At 47.7% G+C, this 22,149-nt stretch overlaps 1 protein-coding gene across 1 annotated transcript; it reads left to right on the forward strand.

The window, feature by feature from the left end:
• LOC134043335 (guanylyl cyclase-activating protein 1-like) lies at positions 1-8,936 on the forward strand. The gene is made up of 4 exons (XM_062491505.1): positions 1-198; positions 5,964-6,113; positions 7,724-7,814; positions 8,809-8,936. Exons 1-4 carry the CDS (start codon positions 1-3, stop codon positions 8,934-8,936), a joined length of 567 nt encoding a protein of 188 aa, XP_062347489.1.
• The last annotated feature ends 13,213 nt before the right edge of the window (positions 8,937-22,149 follow it).

The following is a 22,149-nucleotide window of genomic DNA, read 5'->3' on the forward strand; positions in this document are numbered from 1 at the left end:
ATGGGAAACAACAGCAGCTCCACAGTGGATGATCTACAGGCTGTCGAGATCCACCACTGGTACAAGAAATTCATGACAGAGTGTCCTTCTGGACAGCTGACAGAGCATGAATTTAAGCAGTTCTTTGGGCTTCGAGGGCTGGATCCAGAGGCCAATAAGTACATCGAGCAGATGTTCCGCACGTTTGATATGAACAAGGTGAGCTCTCCAGTAAGAAATTAACTGTCTCGTGCTGCTTAGAAGTGATTCAACTCCTGCACTTTCAGAGTCTTTGTCTTTCTCTTGCAGACATAAAAAACATAAATATTCTCATGCTAACATTGGTGTGGAAAGCTGCCAAGGGATGCTAATGTGAAGTAGCTAAATGTAAGGAGCAAATGAATGTGTACAGGTAGTACAATAGATGACAGGTAATACCACAGATGACATAAACACAGGTACACCTGATTATCTAACGACCTCATGCAAGTTCATCTTTGAATTTTGAAAATTCATTATTGCCTATTATTTGACTTGGCCTTGTTTAAACGGCAAAATGCTAATTTCATTATTCTTCTTACATGTTCTAATTATTCAAAAATATAGCTGTATGAGATCATGGAGACCACAGGAATCAGACACAATAGAAATCATAACAGCATTCACAGAGGAGTAATTTCCAGGTATTTGGCAGCTGAAATTAACACCACATAGGCAGACAATGTCTGTGGTGCTCCTTGGTGCTGGGAGGTGCTGCATGAAGCTGGCATGTAGGGTGGGGAGTGTTCCTCAGAGTGACATGAGACTGCTGGTAGAAAACAGTAGCCCCCACCATTCCTATCAGGATGCAATGCCCCTCATTTTCGCCAGCTTTTTATCCATATGTATTTCAGCTTATGCTTGCAGGCCTGTATTTGCAGGCCTGTATTCTTAATGATAAAGAAATCTGTGTTTATAGAATGCTGGGGAAATTCAGCTTTACTCTCTGCTCCAAGGTTCTGAAACAGAGTCAATGAGGATACAGTCACAGAGGCATGAGAACCAAGTGGGAAGTCACAGTGTTAGTCTTGAAGAAGGAAAGCTTAGGGACCAACAAAGAATGTTCTTTTGGATGTGAGAAAGCATAAGGAGTTAAGGAATGCTTAGGAATATTACAGAATTCTTAAAGAGAGGAGCAGATAGGCTCCATTCGGGTAGCTGAGGTCTTGTGGTGGATATAATGATTGGAAATGGCTGCAGACCTCAAAGAACACCATCTCAAAGTCCTCTGTGCCCAGGATGATAATAGTGATGAGAAGCAGTTTCATAAGCTAAAGTAAAACAGCTTTTTCACAAGTCTTTCTTTCATTTCACCTCTCTCCCTTCTTGGGATGTTTAAGGACTTAAAAATTTATTCAAGCATGTTGTGCATTCCAGAGTTCTCCTGTGAGCCCTGTGTTATGCAGTAAACGATGTTACAAGAAGATTCTCAAATCCAAATTTGGTCAGAAAATATTAAAAGCTATCATCTAAATAAAGTGATAGTGTTCTCAGGAGGAATGAAGCAACTAGTGGTGATGGACCTACATCAGTTAATCTTAAGTCTGTTAACAGTTACTCACTTTATCTAAGATCCTTTTATGAACAAGAGCAAGGAACAAAAGCACCAGAGGAAAATCCACCCTTTCATAATACAAACATGATGGATGAAATAATCTGCCTTCTGGACCATCAGATTTTGAGAAGTTTAGTGATGACAAACAGGATAAATTTTCAGTATTCTTTTTTTTGTAACTTACAATTGTAGAATTATAGAATGGTTTGGATTGGAAGGGATCTTATAGGGTCATCTCATTCTACCTCCTCCCATGGGCAGGGACACCTTCCATTATCCCATGTTGCTCCAAGCCCCGTCCACCCTGGCCTTGAACACTCCATGGGCCAGGTCCTCACCTCACCCTGAGTAAAAACTCCTTCCCAACACCTTGTCCAAATCTCCCCTCCTCTAGATTTAAACCATTCCTCCTTGTCCTGTCACAACCTGCCCATGCAAAAAGCCGCTCTCCCCCATTATTATAACCTGTTTCAGTCACTGGAAGGGGCACTGAGGTTTCCCTGGAGCCCACTCCAGGCTGAGGAATGAATGTGAATGGCACAGTAGAGGGACAGACAGAGCAGGGACTCTGCGAGCCTGCATGTGCACTGAGCAGGGCTGAAAGCACGGTTAATGGTGAACACACAAACTTTACTTCAACACCTCAGTCACGGCAGCATCGCTGTGGCTGCAGCAGAGCAGCATGGGCAGGACAGAGAAGCCTCTGTCTCCAAGGCTACCTTTGGCCCACCAGGAAATGCCATGGTCAACTGTAACCCTGGATGCTGCTCATCCCCCTGCTGCTCAAGCTTTCTTGTCCTTCAGAAACTGCAGGAAGTCCTGCAGCAGATTCCAGAATTGCACCAGGATCTGCTGTGAGAATGACAGGGGCAGTGACATGCCCGAGGATGTCACCGCTGGTCTCTGGCTGTACTCGGGGGTCAAGTTGATGTCTTCCTCTGGCTCCTCTTGTTTCATACGCTGCTCAGGGGCCGAGGTAATGACTGGCTCTGGTGCTGGACCAGCTCTTTCGGCTGGGCTCAGGCCAGTCTGGAGCAGGATCCAATTGTAGAAGTGCTGAGTGGAAGTGTAGATCCCAGGGTGCCTGGCTCTGTTACAGCCTCTTCCCCAGCTGTTCATTCCCACGAGCCAGAAGTAGTCAGCTCCATTGTCCTTGCAGACGAGGGGACTCCCGCTGTCCCCCTGTGCCGAGAGAGAGAGCTCAGGGGCTGTGGGGGCTGCTGCCATCCCCAGGGCTGGCTCCTCTCTCCCAGCCCCAGGGCTGGCTCTGCTCTCCCAGCCCCTGCCAGCTCCACATTCCCAGCACAGGAAGGTTCTGCTCAGGGTCTGGAGCCTCCAGCCCTCAGCTGGGAGCAGCTCGGGGATTCTCCCATCTCTGCACATGGATCCCAGATGTGCAGAGGACAGATGTTCCAGGGCAGCATTGACACCTGCTAGGTAGGAGCGTGTGACAAGTCCCTCATCCCCCACACACAGCCCAACCTGTCCCATGTCTGCCCTTCCCTTCCCCACCCACAGGTCCCTGTCCTACCTCTCCTTGTCCCCAAGGCCACAAAGCCCATCTAGTGCCCCCAGCAGCTCTGTACCCAATCCATGTCCCCAGGGTGCCCAGCCCATGTCCCAAAGGTGCCCAGTCATGTCCCCAGGATACCCAGTCCGTGTCCCTGGGGTTCCCAGCCTATGCCCCTGGGGTGTCCAGCTCCCCTCAGAGCACACATCCTGTTCAGGAACTCGCCTCTGGCTGCTGCCGATGTAGCAGGATTTCAGCTCTGAGACCCTGAGCGAGGCATCGGGCTCACAAAGCCATCACTTCCCTGCTCAGCAGCTGCTGCTGCTCAGGCTGCAGGTCCCCCATACCACCTTCCTGCCCAGTGCTGAGTGGCAGGAGGGCCTGGGACCCCCGGGGGGGTGCATCTGTTCCCCCATACTGCTGCTGCCCCACAGACGGGTGGTGCCAGGGGCCGGGCACTGGCCAGGGACTGAGGCTGGAACACTGTCAAGAGGGGAATATGTGAATTCCCTGTAGGGAACCCTAGGTCCCCTAAGTGCGACCACTGACCTGCAGGTGTCCCAGGTGGCCCCCACGGGACAGGCCAGGGCCAGCAGCACAAGCAGCCACAGCAAAGCCATCGGTGCCAGCGCAGGTAGCAGAGGCAGAACCGAGGTGTCACCTGCAGTGCAGCCACCACCACAGCACCCACAGCCTTCCTGGTCCTCACAGTGCCCTCAGACAGGGCCGCTGTCACAGAGGGGCAGGTTCTGTGTGCTGGGCATGGCAGGGAGGGGCAGCACAGAGTCACAGAGACATGGAATGCTCTGGGTGGAAGGCACTTTATTGACCATCCAGTGCCATCTCTGTGTTATAAATGTTATTTTATCTGTCCAATTTACCAAACAAAAAAATAAATTTAGCAGCAATTTTTTTAATAGTAGCAATTTTTTAATAGTAGCAATTTTAATAGTAGCAATTGTATATAAATGGATACAATCAAATATATTAAATATGCGTATTTAAAAATATACAAAATTTGGCAGTGAGTAATTCAGTATAATTAAGGCTCGTATAAAGCATAAGCAAAACCGGCCAGGTATACAGGGAGGGCCTTGCCCTTCCTCACGTATCAAACAATCAGGCCAAAAATCTCACTTATATACTATATGCTAAAATTTATTAATACAGAACTTTCTGGAAAACTCCTCCTGGTTTCTATTCCTAAAATCTATGTCACTATATGCCACTATATTGTGTTCTATTGTGCTCTACTAATAGTTAGGGGTCTCTCATCCTTTCGGGGTCTTATTTATGATGAAGACTCTGTGTCTTCATCAGTGTCCACTCTGAAACCTTGCAGGTAGCACACGCACACTAAGCTTGGTGTTGTGTGATTTCAAGTTCCATGCTTGGAGTCATCCCAATTTGGCCCAGTCCAAGGTCAAAATTTTTATTTCTAGATGGGATTTATCAAACCTCCCTCCTTCTACTACTCCCACCTAAATTCTGAGGGAGTCCATCTGCTTTTTCCTCACCATTTCCTTTCTTTGCTTTCAACAATTGCTTCCTATTAATACAAGTACAATTTTGCCAATATAGTTACAATTTAGTTAGCAAGAATCACATTTATTATACCTGCCACAGGCAGGGACATTATTCCAGGTTGCTCCAAGCCCCAGTGTCCAGCCTGGCCTTGGGCACTGCCAGGGATCCAGGGGCAGCCACAGCTGCTCTGGGCACTGTGTACCAGGGCCTGCCCACCCCCACAGTCAGAAATTCCTTCCTAACACCTAATCTAAATCTGCCCACCTTCAGCTTAAGGCCATTTTCCTTGTGTCCTATCACTACATGCTCTTGTCCAAAGTACCCCTCCAGATTTTTCTAAGCCCCTTTAAGTACTGGAAGGGGCACCAAAGTCTCCCTGGAAACTTCTGTTCTCCAGGCTGACCAGCCCATAACTCTCTCAGCCTGTCATGCCCTTCTTCCCACCCTGAAAGAGTATTTTAAGTGTTGTGATCCTTGCTGTAAAACAGCAATGCTCTGCTAATTCACCTACGTTCACCTTTCACATATGTTTATTAACATCCATTTCATAAAGGCGTATGACTTGGTTTAAATACCTTAATAATGGAAAGTTGCATTTTTTTGCTCTGTAATTTGTTGAAGTGTTTATTTGGAATCTTTGACCTAGATATGTGATTTATTTGTAGTTTGTTTTTAACCACTTCAAATTTTAGTCAGCTTTAAATCTAGGGCTGATGAACCTTTACTAACTGGCATTTTTCTAGCAGAAGAAACAAGAGCTTTTTGAGTTTTTCTTTCTTTCTTTCTTTCTTTCTTTCTTTCTTTCTTTCTTTCTTTCGAGTCAGGGAATGCATTATTAAAAACCTAAATACTGAATATTTTTCCAGTGGTCAAATGACATCCTATGTATTTTACAAAATATCCCCAAGTCACTTTATTTTCCACAGAATGGAGATCTACGGCTTAGTGGAATAGCATACTTTCCCAAAAAGGCAGAGCAGACTAGTACAGAAAACTTTCAGCCCATGGGTTGGGCTCAATATTCTCTCTCGGGAGGCCAAAGGCAGTCAGCTTTGGTGCACAGAGGGGGCTTTGTTCATGCTGACAACCAGGAGTGGCAGGTTCCCTCACTGCAGATGGTGAGCAGAGGGGAGCTTCTATGTAATAGATCATAACTTTAGGAACCTAGGTGTTTAGTGGCTAGGGAAATAACATGTGTCTGTGCACTAAAGATTTTTCCTAAGTCCAAGTCTCTATGCCATTTGTTGGCCTTTCTCTTTCAGCTGTGAATCTAAAGAACAATATGGTGAAACAACTCCAGAGCAGCAATGCCCTCAGTTTATTCCTGTCACAATTTGGGTTTTTTTCTGACAGGATGGATATATTGATTTCATGGAATATGTGGCTGCCCTCAGCCTCGTTCTCCGAGGGAAGATGGAGCAAAAATTGCGGTGGTATTTCAAGCTCTATGATGTAGATGGCAATGGCTGCATTGATCGACATGAACTGCTCAACATCATTAAGGTGAATCTCCAGGGGTGTGTTCTTGCCTCTTTCCTTAAAGACAAATCACACAAGTAAGACCTTTGCTGTTTCCCATATGAATGATCATTCCTTCTCTGAGCAGAAGTGCCCACCACTGTATCATGCAATAAGCAGACTTGATGGACACTTTATCATCACAGCTTATGTTACAGCATAGCTAACCATAAAATTGTTGTAGCTACCTGTGACCTTAACTGCACTTTACAAGGTATCAGACGCTGTGACTGCCAGTTGCTATCTCTGCAATGTGTCCTTCATATGTCCTTTTACGCATGAGAAGTTAGAGAGCTACTCTCAATTTGCTTTTTAGAATCAGCTTCTAAATATCAAGACAATAAAACATTTCTGATTTGTGTGAATAGCTTAAAGAAGAGTAAGAATGGAAAGGATTGTATGCAAATAGCTGTTGTGGAGTTGGAGTTGGAATTGCAGGCATAAAGATCACTATAAATATCTCAGAATTAATTATGCTGCAAATTCAGATTATTTTGCAGGTAATGGGAAATTACCAAACTGCAGGTAAGATTCAATAACTCTAAATAAATGACATTTCTGAATATGAAATGTCATAAAATTGATTTGATAAAGCACTACTAAGATGTTAACAATGCATTCTCATCTGGATAAGAATTTTAGAGCTGGGTATCAGAAAGACCTGACCAAAATCAATACCTGTAGTAAAATACAGCCTCCTGCTAGTAGCTTCATACATTACAGTGAAGCAACAGCTAGCAATAGTTAACACAGAGCTCTTGAGAAACAAGTCCTGTGGGCAACAACTGGTGGCAAGAAATTTATTGTATTTCGTATTTTGTGGGTGTAGTTGAGTGTCTTTTTTGATAACCTTAGGAAATTGCTGAGATGATATTAGTTTCAGTAAAATAGTGTTTAAAAAAAGTTAAGAAACTTACCAAATATCAAAGGCTAAAAACTAGAAAATTCATAGTCTTAGAATCAGTACAAAGGCTCTGAAATATTTCACTGACATCCTTAAACAAAGGAAATAATTAGCATTGAAAGAAAAGAGAATCCTGCGCTATGTAGCTATGAATAAGAATTGTAGCAAACATAAGTGGATAAGGCTTAGTTTCTCAAGATGAAAATAATTTCCATTGAGCTTTAGGGAGAAGCCAGACACACAGGAAGCAGTATATAAATGGAAACTGTGAAAGTAAGAACTGAAATAAATTACCAGAGCATACAACAAAGGAATTTCATAATGTCAAGTGTGGAAGGCGTTTGACAGTGGGTGAGGCTGGGTGTACCAAGCCAAGGCCACAAACTGGACCAAAGTGGATTGATTAGGTGGATTCTGATTCTGCCATTTCTGCAGCATAAACTGTACCTAAGCAGAATTTGGCTAATCCTCTGGGTTTTGCTGCTCATCCTGTGCTCCAGAGCCACGCTCCCTTTGCACCCTTCAGTGCCATCCCTTAGGCCTGATGATTTGTCCTTTGTTTTCCTATGATGCTGGTTCATTTGTATGGGGAAGGTACCAGGCATGACGGTCTTATTCTGAATCTATGCTGACGTGTGGAATCAGTGTGGGAGTCGTTAGGCAGCTTCTTACTCTTGCTCTTCTATTTTAGGCTATTCGAGCTATTAATGGTGGTGACCATGAAACTAGTGCAGAAGAGTTCACCAACCGAGTCTTTGACAGGATTGATGTGAACGGCGACGGTAAGATTGCTCCCTTTGCCACAGAGCTCAGACAGTCTCTTTTCATCAGAGTAACATACAATTTTTCCTTTCTTGGTTGAACTTTAGGCCTCTTCACTTTGTATTTTCTTTCTATTTGCATTCTCAGCTAGTAATGCATTCTCCATGGACCAAAAAGGATTTTTGTCCTGGCATTATACATTACCTGTGTGACAGGATTTGTTTCCTCTACTGTCTCTCAACTTTGTTTTGTCCACATTACTTTGGTAGTGGGGTTTTGGAGTGGTGTTTTCTTTTTCTTTTTGTATGTTGCTATGTAGCTCATGGCAGTTAGAAGTGGATAGTACTAACAAATGGCCCCAGCAGCTCCCAAGTACTTCAGCATTTCACTTCCTTCAGGAAAGGAAGAACTGGAATTTAATGTTGAACTTCAGAGTTTCTTCACTGGGTCTGCTGCAGGCAGTACAGCAAGAACATGAAGTACTCAGTGAAAAGCTGGTCAAGTGTCACTGTAGTCTGTGTATGTCCCTGAGAGGTATCTCTTTCCTTGCTACTTCAGGTGCTCATTATTTTCTGGCAGGCTCTTTTGTTATTCCAGAATAACTCTGCTGAGCTGCTTCTTTGCAAAAGGGTTTTTTGGCCTAGGACAGAATAAATTTGTTTCTGCCTGGCACAGCCTCCTTCTGTCACTTCCTTTATCATTGAAAATCAGCAAGTATATGGCAGGTTAATACTACGATAGGTTGAGCCAAAAAGGATGCTATGATCCCACTTCTTAGTTACCCACTTCTATTGTTCTTCCTTATGTACCTCTTCCTTTGTATGGGAAAAAAAAAAGAAGCAGGTGTTGTCTGGATACTGGGAATGTTTCATAAAAGCATAAGAAGACTCTGAGGACTTTAGAGCTGTGCCTTAGAACAGTGCCTATATAGTAAATGGTCTCTACAGTTAGATTACTGTACTGCTTTTCCTGCCAGATGTGGATTCTGATGTCTTTTATTTATGTCTGACACAGGTGAACTTTCTCTGGATGAATTTGTGGAGGGAGCAAGAAAAGATGAGGAGTTCATGGAGGTTATGATGAAAAGTTTGGACCTGTCACACATTGTGGCCATGATAAACAACCGTCGGCATAGTGTATAAATCAAGCTGGGAGAAAATGCTGTGCCAACAGACAGAAGGGTGTAGAAACACAAGGAAGGAGAGACAGCATTTTTCAAAATAAAATTTCCATAAACATGAATATGGAAGTAGGAACAGAAAGACACTGCTATGTTTGTGTATCTGACTGTATGTTCCTGTACAAATACTGAAGCTTAGCCACATAAATGCAGGGCAGGTTCAGAAAAACTGAATCTGGGTGGCAGCATTTGACTTGCTTTTCTGAAATATAAAGGGCAAATTTCAGGGCACAAATTTCCTTTCCATTCTGTGTCCCAGATTATCACTTTGAAATGGATTAAAAGTAAGGCCAAGTTTGTGAAGAGCACTAGCAGAACTGGGTGGTGGAGTGTGAAGGAAATATTCTGACATACAAAATAAGAGTTTCAAGCTGTTATTAGTGTAGAGAACCGTCAAAAGAATGCAGCTTGCACTGTTCTTGTCATGGTATTGGTTCATAAACACCAGCATGGTTGTCCATACCAGATGTGCTTGGATTTGGTAGTCTCTACAGAAGCAGCTTTAGTCAAAAGATCACAGGAACTGAAAGAAAAAAACAGTCTGATAGTAAAAAAATCTGTGCTCAGATGCAGCTCTTTGAGCTTTCTGTGACCAAAGAACTCTAGCAAACAAGTCAGCACTTTGGAGCAGCTTCTGTAACCAGAGAAAATACGCTACTCATATTCTTCTCACTTCCCAAAGTGGAAGAATTACTTGAGAGAACAAATCTTTTATATACTCATGGTCCCACTTATTCTCTCATACAACTGAGTCACTGGGGACGTTCAAGGCCACACTGAACAAGGCTTGGAGTAACCTGATCTAGTCCCATGGCACGGGGGTGAAACAAGATGATTTTTGAGGTCCCTTCCTACCCAAACCATTCTGTTACTCTATGAAAAATGCAGTGTTTGAAGATGAGCCTAATATTATTGCCTCACACATCCTTTATTGGTCTTTCTTCCTGTTCTTGAGGAGACAATCTAATCGAAAGAAACAACTCACCAAGGTGACTTGTGAATTGTGCTGTTCATGTGAATGCCAGAGTGAAGCTGATACTCTAGATCAGTGCTGCCATAAATGACTGATTTTGTACATGATTGGAAGAGTGATGCAGCATAGATAGACTCAGCAAACTGTGTCTTGTTCACTGCTCATTAGATAAGGTCATGATCAGAAGCTCCTTTGAATCTGGGAAGAGAACCAGAAGAAAAGAATGCAGGAAATGTTCAATTGAGTGCCTACGCCATAGTTGGAATGTTTTTCCTGTACAAGGAGGACGAACTTGCAGACCTGTAACAAAACTTTAGATTAGACTTATTCTTCTTTATATTTAGGCTTCTGTGATATTCACATGTATTGGTTTGCATGGCAAGGTTTTGGTAGCAGGGAGGCTACAGGAGTGGCTTCTTTGAGAAGATGCTGCAAGTTTCCCCTGTGTCTGGCAGAGACAATGCCAGCCGGCTCCAGGATGCTACTGGCCAAGCCTGAGACCTTCAGCCATGGTAGTAACACATTGGAATAACAGATTTAAGAAGGAAAAGTTATTGGGCAGAAGCAACTGCACCTAGAGAAGTGAGGACTGAGAATATGAAAAAGAAACAGCTCTGCAGACACCGAAGTCAGCTAAGAAGGAGTGGGAGGAGGTGTTTTAGGTACATGAGCTGAGATTTTCCTGCAGCCCATAGTGAAGCAGGTTGTCCTCCTGGAGCACAAAGAGGTCTGCAGCAGGGAAACAGAATCCACCTGCAGCCTGTGGAACAGCCCCATGTTGGAGCAGGTCTTGGAAAGACCTGTGGAGAGAAGAGCAGGTTTCCTAGTAGGACTTGTGACCCCACTGGGGACCCACTTTAGAGCAGTTCCTGAGAGACTGACCCCAGGGAAGGCACCTCACAGTGGAGCAGCTCGTCAAGAACCACAGCCCATGAGAAGGACTCATATTAGAGAAATTAATGGAGAACTGTCTCCTGTAGGAGTGATCTCATGATGCAGCAGCACAAGGACTCCTGAGAGGGAAGCAGCGGCATGAACTGACCATAACCTCCGTTCTCACCTTCTTGCACTTCTGGTGGGGAGGAGGGAGAAAATTGGGAATAAAATTAGTCCTGGGAAGGAGAGAGGGATGGGGGAAAGGTGTTTTAAAGATTTGTTTTACTTCTCATTATCCTATTCTGATTTTGATTGGTAATAAATTCATCAATTTCTTCCTTTTTTTCCCTGTGATGGTAATCACTGAGCAATGTCTCCCTGTCCTTATCTCAGCTCATGAGCCTTTTTGTATTTTATCCAGCTGAGAAGTGATTGACAGAGAGGCTTTGGTGGGCACCTGCCATCCAGCCAGGGTCCATCCACCACAGGAGTATTCTGAACAGTGTCTGGGTTTTCACTGAAGGGAGGACTTAGTAAGGGAGATTAAGTAAATACTGTCATTGGAGCATGAGTGAGTGATCATGTTTAGAGTAGCCACCAACAGTTTTCTAGGCAGGCTCATGCTCAGGCATGTGCATGTCTGCAGTTTTAGAGTTCCTGCAAGGAATCACAACCTGGTGTTTGGAGAACTGGCATGTGAAAAGGGAAGATTTCCTCGACCCTTAGTATTTAATTTGTCGGTCAGCGCCCCAGGAAAGCTGAGACTCTTGTGCCTGACCAGTCTGTCAGTATCCTGTTACAAGGATCCTTCATTGAGCAGTCCTGCTGGATTGGAGGGAAGTTTGACTGACATTCAAGGAAATAGGCACACAGCATAAGGGAGACTCCTCAGCAGGTCTTCCCACTTTATGACCCCTCAGTGGGATTTCCTATTTGAGTAAGTTACCTGCTGCTGGCAACTGCTAACATCTGTGAAGGAGTCACATTAACAGTTTATGGAATATAAATTTATGAATATAAAATTGTGACAGATTGAGGTTCAGGGATTGTTGTTAATGGTGTTGATGGTGATAGTATTTGATTGCAAAAACTTATTCAAAGCAATATACAGACAAACTGTAGCCCCCCCCCAAAAAAAAAAAAATCAGCAGGCAGAGTGCATTTCTAACCCAACAGGTGCTCCTATGGAGAGAATACAGGTTCAGACCATTGACTGATCCCAGCAGTTATGATGGAGCCTTCCCTAACTTCTTCTCCATTCTTGGTTTATTTTATACTATTTCTTTACATTTAGGTGAAGCTTGAGTGACTCTAGTCATGCATATATTTACTACTGATTGGTGTTAAATTTCCTCACTTCACTTTTAAAGATACAGTCAAAAAAAAGTATAGTGCTGGTGCCCAGTAAGAGGTGGTCCCACCTTGGAGGCAAGCAACTTTGGGAGGGAGGTGTGCATTAATATTACAATCAGGCTATAATGACAACCACATTCTTCCAAGGAAAGCGATTTTGCCACAACTGCAGGCTTGGCAGCAAGACATCTTGTCTCTCACAGCTGCCCTGCAGTTAATCAGCTTCAAAGCACCATGAAGTTGCTGCCCCTGCAAGATTTTCAGCAGAGCCTGGTCACTCTCCACTCCCCTCTCCACTCTGCTCCACTCCACACCCCTCAGCAGGTGTTTATGGTTGTATGGAGAATCATGGCGGAGCATGCCAACCAAGTTCCACCCTGGGAACAGCACCTGTATTTTACCCTAAAATTTCAGCCCCATTATAACATTAGGATATAAATAAAATTTCTCAGTTTCCTCTGATTTTACCCCTGGTCATCTTTCCACACAAACATTGCTCCACTCTCCAGAGGATTACTGTGAGCTGTCCCTGTGGACTGAGGAAGACGGAGATTTTTTCCAAAGTCTCTTCTAAACCTGTCCTGCACCTGTAACAAGTCCTCAGTTTCCTGAAGTTTTGTGACTCAATCACATGTAAAATGGCACAACCCACTGGCATGCTCTGCTCGTGAAGGGAGACGAGAGAGGAACCCTTCTGGTCACACCAGACCTGCAGCTGCCAAACCCCACCAGAGCACCTGAGGAGCCCCCAGGGACTGATGGTACAGCAGGGAGATGATGGAGAACAGCACGGCAGCCAGCCTGCCCTCCAGCTGGGTGTGAAGGAGGCAGGGCTGGGAACTGTCAGCAACATCCCGCCAGCTCTGGTTCACCGTGGCATCTCGAGGGTTTCCCTGACCTTTGGGCAGTCCCAGCTGCTGCAGCTCACTTGACAGAGACTCAATGTCTACGCTGTCCTTGGCGGTGCTGGAGAAGATAAAGCCAAGGACAGCAATGGTCACCTTCACATCCCTGACTCTGCAGACGGGAGGGAGGGTGAGCTCTGTCAACTCTGGCAAGGTATTCCCAGATGCCTTGCTGCCCATCCCTAGAGCACGGCTCCATCAGGGGATGGTGGTAAGGACAGCAGTGCTCACCTAACTTTGCATCTGAGGTCAGCTTCAGGATCTTGTCACACTGTGGGGGAGCAGAGCGTCGTGATAAACACCAGCTAACACACTACCAGTGCTAACACTAACAATTCTTACCTAAATATTAATACCAATAACACTTACTATGCACGGTATTTCTACTAGTAGAGGCCAGTAGCATTCTTAACACCGAGGCTTGCATGAAGAACAGGAGATTAATTAATGCTGTTGATTATGCCATTGTAGTATTGAAACACTTGGCCTCCAGTGCAGTAGCCCCACACTTACCTCGATAGCCTCCCCCAGCAGGTCCCGCAGCACCGGGGCGCAGATCAGCTCCGGCTTCACCGAGGACTGCGGAGGAGAAGGAGGGGGAGCAGCGGGCCCGCAGCAGGCGGGGGGCTGGCACGTCAGTATTTTGGCCAGAGCGCCGATCTCGGCCAGCACGCAGTCGGGGCAGTCCAAGTCCCCTCAGAAGGGGAACCGCTGCGGGGGAAGAGGCGCCCAGAACCCGCAGCGGACTCTGCACGCCTTCCCCGCTCCTCCGCCGCCTCGCTGCCGCCGACCCTCTCCCCACCAAGTCACCGCTGCTCCCTGGTCCGGCCTGTATATAGTTAATGGTTTTAAAAAACAGCTTCTCGGTCTTTGCAATGCCCTCATTATGATTTAATAAGTTTTGAATTTGTATAAAGAAGAAACTTCCAAATGTATGCTTCACACATTTTTGCTGGTATTTTAGCTTTTCCTTCAAACCAAATTGTCATAAATTTCTATTTTGTATTTGTCAAATCATCAATTCAATTATTCATATACACAAATCAGGACCACTTCTAGGACCATCACTTATACTGTAGAATTTAATTCAACCCAAAATTTATTTTATGTATACTGGAAAGAACAGTATTTCTCTATAAGATCAATTTTTAAGACTCATATTTAGTTTCCATATTTAATTTCAAACGCATCGCATTAAGAGTATGAATTCTGTATTACAAAATGATTTTGTGACCTGCATTTTACTGTTTAATTTGGACTTGCGCAACATTCCTTTGTTTTAATTTTTGATTAATTCTTTCTCTTATTTCAGCAGGTTTCCTATGATCTTACCCTGTGCTGTCTCAGAATTTTAACTATTTTTCAGAGTTCCAAGAAAATGTGATCTTTAAAACCTGTTAAACCATCTCCTAGACCACTACCATGAATCACTGCCGGTGGCATAGCTCTCCCTGGTGCTAAATGTAAATAGTTCATTACATATGCTGCTTTATTTAACCTGTCATTTGGAAATAGCCTGACTTCCCCCCTTTTTTGTTTGTGAAGCAAATGCTTTAATGTTTGAACAACAGTCTTGTGGGTGAAGGTGGAGTGCCTGTAAGATGATGAACACCCCACAGTTGTAAAAATTGCAATGTTGCTTTTGCCACATTGTTATCTGTTTTGATTTCCTGAGGGATTCCTAAGGCTGGAAAGGAAGAATGGAAGTGTCTCTGCACGTGCATACTAGTTTCACCTAATTGTGCTATAGTGCAAAGAGCTAATGAAAAGGTGTCAATGACTACGTGTACATATGTCTCCCAAATTCAGCTATGTGTGTAACATCCATCTGTCAAACCTCTAATGGTCCCAGCCCACAAGGATTCACCCAATTTCCTCTTTTAAATTGCTGCCAATCAGGACATGCTTTCACTAATGTGACAATTGAAAAAAGATTCGTGTTAATCATAGAAGTATTGGGGTTTGTACAAACCAGAACTCTTAGGTCTGAAATGAAGCATGGACATTAGATAGAGAAAAATATGTATGATTAAATCAATCTGTTTAAATCCCCCTGTTATGACTCTTGTCTTTTTTAGTAAATTGTATTCAATACCAGTTGAATAAATCAAGGTTTTATTGGCAAAACAAGGTTTTCCTACAGCCTGAAAGATTTTGCAAAATCAGATTTCCTGCCTTTGTGTAATCAATTGCAACCTATCTGCTAAGACCAGACTTCCCATTTCTGCTGTTCTTTATCCAACAAAACCAGATGGTTACTTGACAAATTGTCCGAAGATTTCACACAAGTGGTCCCACAGATGTTTTTCTGACCACCACTACTTACCTGGCAGAATTATGACAATAAAAAAATAACAATTATTGATTACCACAAGAAAAACCATACTATAAAAAGGAGCTGCAAACAAAGGTTGGACTGAGCATGGAGTGGGCTGTGACCCCTCACATTCCCCAGCGATGCTTGCTCCCTCTATATCAAATAAAGCAACCTAAATTTTGCTAAATATCGAGACTTTGTTTCTCATTTATAACGACTAATCCCTGAGCTTCACTAGCAGTGAGACCAAACTGACATTGCAATACCAGCAGCCTGATGAAAAAACTCAAGCCATCCTTGAGCCTGTTGAAATCTATCTGTGGGTGGGGCAGCCCAGGCAGATGCCACAAGGGAATCTGCCCAATCATTTCCTACAGCCAGCTCTTCCAGAAGCCAGAGTGACTTCTAATGTAATAACATAAGGATGCTGCCAGTGGTTCAGTAAATACCACAGTTGTTGTAACTGTAAATACACACTAAGAAACGCAAAAATCCCCCAAAAACTGCACTAAAGATGGCCAAAAAATTCCTAAAATATGCATTAAAAAGCCAAAAATCTGCAGACCATCTGGTGCAGCAGGATGCCCAGGGACCAGATGGTAGCTGGCTTGCCATAGTACCAGCCAAAGGGGTCCATTCCGGAGGGCTGCAGGACAGTGTTCCTATGGAATACAGATGGAGGTCATCATTGGCATGCTGCTGCTCCCACAACCTGGCCCCAGCATCCCTGGGCACACAGGGGCTTCACCAGTGACACATGGTGTGTGCTGCCCTCTGACCCGCTGCCCTCTCACCACCAACCTGGGACTCAGGTACAAACTTGGGGTTAGAAAAGAACCCACTGGTGTTGAAAAAGGGCAGTGGAAGGCCTTGCAAGCCTTGACCACGACAAGGAAAAACCCATTCAGTGCTGGGGCAAAACCATGCCTTCACCCTTTCTTCTTGCATTGCCCCAGAAAACATTATGAGGCCAAGGCAAACAAGGTGAGCACAGCAGTGCAAGCCCTTTGTCACCTGCACATCAAACCGGCTGATGCACAGATTCTGTCCCCCGCTCTCTGCTACCCCCACCCACAGGTGGGTTTTGCCACAGGGCAGCCAGTCCTGGGAAGAGTGGCTGGCAAAGGCTGCCAGCAGGGCTGGAAGCTGGTCCCCAGCCACCCCTGCTCAAAAGTAACTGGGCTGAAGACTCAGCGTCACGACTAGCCGCAAAAGGGAGACTCCCTGCTGCCACACCCAGGCTGGACCCTGAGATGTTGAGGCACGAGGTGCAGCACCACCACGATGTTGTTGGGGAGCTCAAGCCACTCCAGCAACTGGACGACACCAGGGAAGTTTATGGACACCTTGTCCAGCAGCACGACCTCCAGCGGTGAGCCACGATGCCTTCGGTGGGGCAGATGCCGTGCCAGGGGTCGGGAAGTCCCAGCCCGGGATGCTCTGCCAGACCCACGCCCGCTCTCCCTCCAGGGTCCTGGCAGCTTTCACCCTGCCGGGCCTCGGCTCTTCCCCGCCGGCACGCCCCGGCTTCTCCCGCTGTTCCCCCGCTCACCCACCAGCTCGCCCCAGAGCCAGACGCGGTTCCGTGGCACCCTTTGGATGGCCACCTGCAGGCCAAGGGCAGCAGCGGGCTGAGCTCACCGCCCGCCCTGTCGAGTGCCATCCTCCTCCACCCTCCTCCTCCTACTGCGTCCGCCGCCAGCCCCGCCACTCACCGGCTGCCGTCCGAGAGCCCTGTCGCCTCCCAGACGCTGCCGAAGCCACCGTGCCCCAGCAGCGAACCCGAACCCAGCCGGTACCGCTCCTTTAAGCCCAGCTGCGCCTTCCCTGCCGGCGAGACGCAGCTGTCAGCGCTCGGCCCGGGGCCAGGAACGGCCTCCAAAGTGCCCCTCACCCGCCCTGTGCCGGGCAGCCCCAGGCGTTCGCTGTTTGGAACGGGACAGCGGCGGCTCGGGACCGGCGGCCGCGCTGTCGAGCGGCGGAGCTCGGGCCGGGGAAGCCGCAGCGGAGGCGGCGGGAGCGGCCGCGCCGTGTGTGCCCTTCGCGGGCCTCGGGAGGAGCTGGGACGTGGCCGGGCTCGGGACTGGCGGAGCCAAAGGGAAGCGATGCCGCCCCAGCCCCCTGATGGCCGCCTAGCAGCGCCACCACCAGTACTGCACAGAGCCGGGCGGAGGAGAGATCGTGGCAGGACGGCCGGGGCCGGGAAAGGGAGACCGAGAGAGGGTGCCAGACTGCTGGAGAGGGAGAAGAGAAACAGAGAGTCAATGAAGTTGCTCCTTTCGGTGCTGCTGCTGCTGCTGAAGCTTTGAGTCAATTTCTGCGCAGGATGTCCAACGCAGTTTCAAAAATGGAATCTTTGTTATGGGTTTTCATATTGATCTTGGATATTTCCATCTTCTTCACTCTTCTATTTTCTAAACGTTTGTAATGACTGAAAAGCAAACTGAAATGAGCCATTATGCCCTTTCCAGTGGTAGAAATGCATGGCCAAGACCAACGTTATTTTCAGACAAATATATTTTTTTCTATGTCTAAGCACATGTGCATATGTGTGTTTGATTCATGTGTTCAGGTTTTGGCGATGGGGGAGCCACAGGGCCGGCGTGTGAGAATGGAGCAAGTGCTGCCCTGTCCAACTTCCTTCCAGCTTGCTGCACTTTGGAATGTCCTCCCAGCAGAGAGAAGAGGCTGGGTCAGCACCTTTAGAAATGAGACTTGTTTTGTTTTTTATTTTTAAATTACTAAAACCCCTCACCCTGATTTTTTTTAGGGTTTTTTGGTTGTTGGTTGTTTGGGTCTTGGGGTGTTTTTGTTTTTTGGGTTTTTGGTCTGGGCAGCAACACGGCTCACAGACAGCACCCAGTGAGTGGTGGAGCCAGCGGCGGGCACAGGAGGAGGAGGAAGGAGGAGGAAGGAGGAGGAAGGAGGAGGAAGGAGGAGGAAGGAGGAGGAAGGAGGAGGAAGGAGGAGGAAGGAGGAGGAAGGAGGAGGAAGGAGGAGGAAGGAGGAGGAAGGAGGAGGAAGGAGGAGGAAGGAGGAGGAAGGAGGACGAAGGAGGACGAAGGAGGACGAAGGAGGACGAAGGAGGACGAAGGAGGACGAAGGAGGACGAAGGAGGACAGGGTGGAAGCTGCCAGGACCCTGGACAACCATCTGCATCTCTGCTGCTGTGCTGGGAGTCTCTTCCCTCCACCTCTGCTCACAGGCACTGCCCCTGCAGAGACGGGGAAGGGCTGAGGAAGCAATTTGGTCACACAGGGCACAGCAGGACACTTTTTTTTACCTCAATGCACAGTGATGCTGGTTACTTCCTGTCACTGCTGAACACAAGTACAGTAGATACTGATGTAGCAATACTGTGACTAATAGCATCCCTTTATGGAAAAATATTATCAAAAGTTAAAAAAAAAAAAGCCAAAGTAGAATACACTAAATAGAATAACAAAAAAAGACCCATGGCACAAAGCCATGAGCAGTGTGTAATGGCGGTAGGGTTAGGGGTGGGGTCTAGGGCTCAGGTTTTAGCTAGGAATAGGGTCGGGGGTTGGGGTCTAGGGTTGGGACTAGGAGTAGGGGTGTGGGTGGAGCAAGGCGCGAGGTCTAAATTTGGGCCTATGGTTAGGGGTGGGGTTATGGGTCGCCTTTAGGATTGTGCCTAGAATTAGGGGTGGAGCTAGGGGTGGGGTCTATGGTTGGAGATGAGTGTAGGGGTGGGGTCTAAGGCTGGGCCTAGGGTTGGATTTAGAATTAGGGGTGGGATTGGAGTTCAGGGTGGGGATTAAGGTTAGGAGGAGAGCTAAGGGTGAGGCATAGGTTTCAGGGTGGGGTTAGGGGTGGGGTTTTCAGCTGGGTCTAGGTTAGGTCCTAGCCTTTGTGGCGGAGGTAGGGGTGGAGTCAAGAGTTGCAGGTGGGTTTAGGGGTGGAGTCTAGGGCTGGAGTTGGAGTCTAGGGTTGGGCCTAGGGAAAGGGCTGGGGTTAGGGGTGGGGTCTAGGGTTGGGCATAGGATTAGAGGTGGAGATAGGGGTGGGGTCTAGGTTTTGGCCTAGAGTTAGAGCTCCGGGTGCAGTTAGTAGTGGGGTTTAGGGTGGTGCCTAGGGGTAGGTGTGGGGGTGAAGCTAGGGGTGGGGATTTGGGTTTGGGGTCGTTTTAGGTGTGGGATCTAGGTTTGGGTGTAGGGCCAAGGTTGGGCTGGGGTTAGAGGTTGGGATGGAGATTGAGGTGGGGTCTAGGTTTGGGGGTGGGGATAGGGAGGGGGTCTAGGGTTGGGGATGTGGTGAAGATTTGGGCCTAGGGTTAGGGTTGCACGTGGGATTAAGGGTGATTTCTAGGGCTGAGATTAAGTTAGGTGTGAGGTCTAGGGCTGGGGCTGGGGTTAGGGGTGGGGTCTAGCATTGGGCCTAGGATTAGGGGTGGGGGTGGAGCTAGGCCTGGGGTCTAGGTTTAAGGTGGGTTTAGCACTGGGTTCTAGTGCTGGGGGGTTGGGGTCTAAACTTGGGTCTAGGGTTAGCGGCAGAGCTAGAGGTGGGGTCTAGCATTGAGAGTGGGTTTAGGAGTGGGACCTAGGGCCACTGGGAGGGTCTAGAATTGGGCCTAGGGTTAGGGATGGGGGTAAAGGTAGGGGTGTGGTCTAGGGGTGGGGGTTTGGTAAGTGGAGGGTTCTAGGGTTAGAGGTGAGATCTAGAGTTGGAGGGGGGTAAAGGGTGGGTTCTAGGGCAGGGGGTGGGATTAGTGGTGGGGTCTAGGGTTTGCCCTCGGGTTAGGGGTTGGGGTGGAGCTAGAAGTGGGGTCTAGGGTTGGTTGTAAGTTTAAGGGTGAGGTCTAGGGCTGCAGGTGAGGTTAGGGGTGGAGTCTAGGGTTGGGCAAAGGGTTACGTGTAGGGGTAGATCAAGGAGTGGGGTCTAGCACAGGGGCCAGGGTTAGCAGTGAGGTCTGCAGTTGGGGCTGGGGTGGGGATGGAGCTAGAGGTGGGTTCTAGGGTTGGGGGTGGGATTAAAGGTGGGGTCTAAGGTTTGGCTTTATGTTAGGAGTGTGCGTGGAACTAGGGGTGGAGTCTAGTGTTGGGGGTGGGTTTAGGGCTGGGGTCTACAGTTGGGCCTATGGTTAGGGGTGGGGATGAAGCTAGGGCTGCCGTGTAGGTTTGGGGCTGAGGCTAGGGGTTTGGGTCCAGGACTGAGGGTGGGGTTAGGGTCTAGGCCTGGGTGTGATATTAGGGGTGGGGGTACAGGTGGTGTCTAGTGTTGGAAATGGGGTTAGGGGTGGGCTCTAGGGCTAGGGGTGTGGTGTATGGCTGGGGGTAGGGTCTAGGTTTGGGCCTATTGTTGGGGATGGGGTTAAGTATGGGGTCTTGGGCTTGGGGTGTGGTTTATGGAAGAGTCCAGGTTGTGCCTAGGGTTAGGGATGGAGCTAGGGATGGAGTCAAAGGATGGGGCTAGGTTAAGGGGTGGCATCTAGGGCTGGGGTCTAAGGTTGGGCCAAGGATTAGGGCTAGGGGTGGAGTTAGGAGTAGGGTCATGTGTTTGGCCTAGGGTTAATGTTGTGGGTCTAGGGTTGGTTGTAAGTTTAGGGGTGAGGTCTAGGATAGGTGTGGGTTTAGGGGTGGGGTCTAGGGCTGGGGTCTAGGGTTGGGCCTAGGATTGCAGTTGGCATTAGGGGTGGGGTCTAGGGCTCAGGATAGGCTTAGAGTTGGGGTGCAAAGTTTTGCTTAGGGTTAGGGGTGGAGCTATAGGCAGGTCTAGGGTTCAAGGTAGAGTTAGGAGTGGTATCTGAGGTTAGGGGTGGGGTGTAGGGCTGGCGGTAGGGTTAGGAGAAGGGTCTATGGTTTGGCCTAGTGTTGGAGGTGTGGGTAGAGTTAGGGGTGGGATCTAGAGCTGGGGGTAGGGTCTAGGGTTGGACCTAGGTTTGGATATGGGGGTGGAGATAGGGGTGGGGTATGGGGCTAGGGGTTGACTCTAGGGCTGGGTATGGGGTTAGTGGTGAAGTCTAAGGTTGGATTTAGGGTTAGGTGTGGGGGTGCAGCTAAGGGTGGGGTCTAGGCTTGGTTGTGGAGTTAGGTGTGGGGTGTAGGGCTGAGGGTGGGGTTAGGGGTGAGGTATAGACTTGGGCCTAGGGTTAGGGGTGGGGGTAGAGCTACAGGTGGGGACTAGGGTTAGAGATGGGGTCTATGTTTGGGCTTGGGTTTAGGGGTGGGGTTGGAGCTAGGGGTGTGGTCTTAGATTGGGGCTGGGTTTAGGGGTGGGGTCTAGGGCTGGTGGTGGTGTCTAGGGTTGGGCCTAGGTTTAGGGGTGTGGGTGGAGCTAGGGGTGTGGTCTAGGGTTTGAGGTGCATTGAGGGATGGGGTCTCTGGGTGGTTGTGGGGTTAGGGCTGGGGGTGAAGTGAGGGCTGGGGTCTCGTGTTGGGCCTATGATTAGGGGTGGACCTAATGGGGGTGGGTTTAGGAGTGGGGTCTAGGGCTGGGACTGGGGTCTGGAGTTGGACCTAGTGTTAGGGATTGTGGTGGAGCAAGGGATCAGGTCGAGGGTTTAACATGGGTTTAGTGGTTCAGTCTAGTGCTGGGGTTAGGGTTTAGGGTTGGGCCTAGGGTGAGGGATGTGGTATAAGTTTGGGCCTAGGGTTGGGGGTTGGTTTTTCCCTTTTCTCTCTGTGGAATTTTCCCCACTGTCATGCTAAGATACCTGTTGATAAGGCCCTAATGACAGGGGAAAGGGGGGAGGGAAGAGGGAAACCCGAGAGATTCAAAAAGCCTGAAGAGA

The sequence above is a fragment of the Cinclus cinclus genome, chromosome 4, assembly GCF_963662255.1.
Source record: "Cinclus cinclus chromosome 4, bCinCin1.1, whole genome shotgun sequence".
In the NCBI taxonomy this organism is placed as follows: Eukaryota; Metazoa; Chordata; class Aves; order Passeriformes; family Cinclidae; genus Cinclus; species Cinclus cinclus.

Coding starts and splice junctions, on each gene's coding strand:
- LOC134043335 (XM_062491505.1), top strand. CDS start 1: ATGGGAAACAACAGCAGCTCCACAGTGGATGATCTACAGGCTGTCGAG. Junction 199..5,963: donor GCACGTTTGATATGAACAAG/GTGAGCTCTCCA, acceptor TTTTTCTGACAG/GATGGATATATTGATTTCAT. Junction 7,815..8,808: donor GATTGATGTGAACGGCGACG/GTAAGATTGCTC, acceptor TGTCTGACACAG/GTGAACTTTCTCTGGATGAA.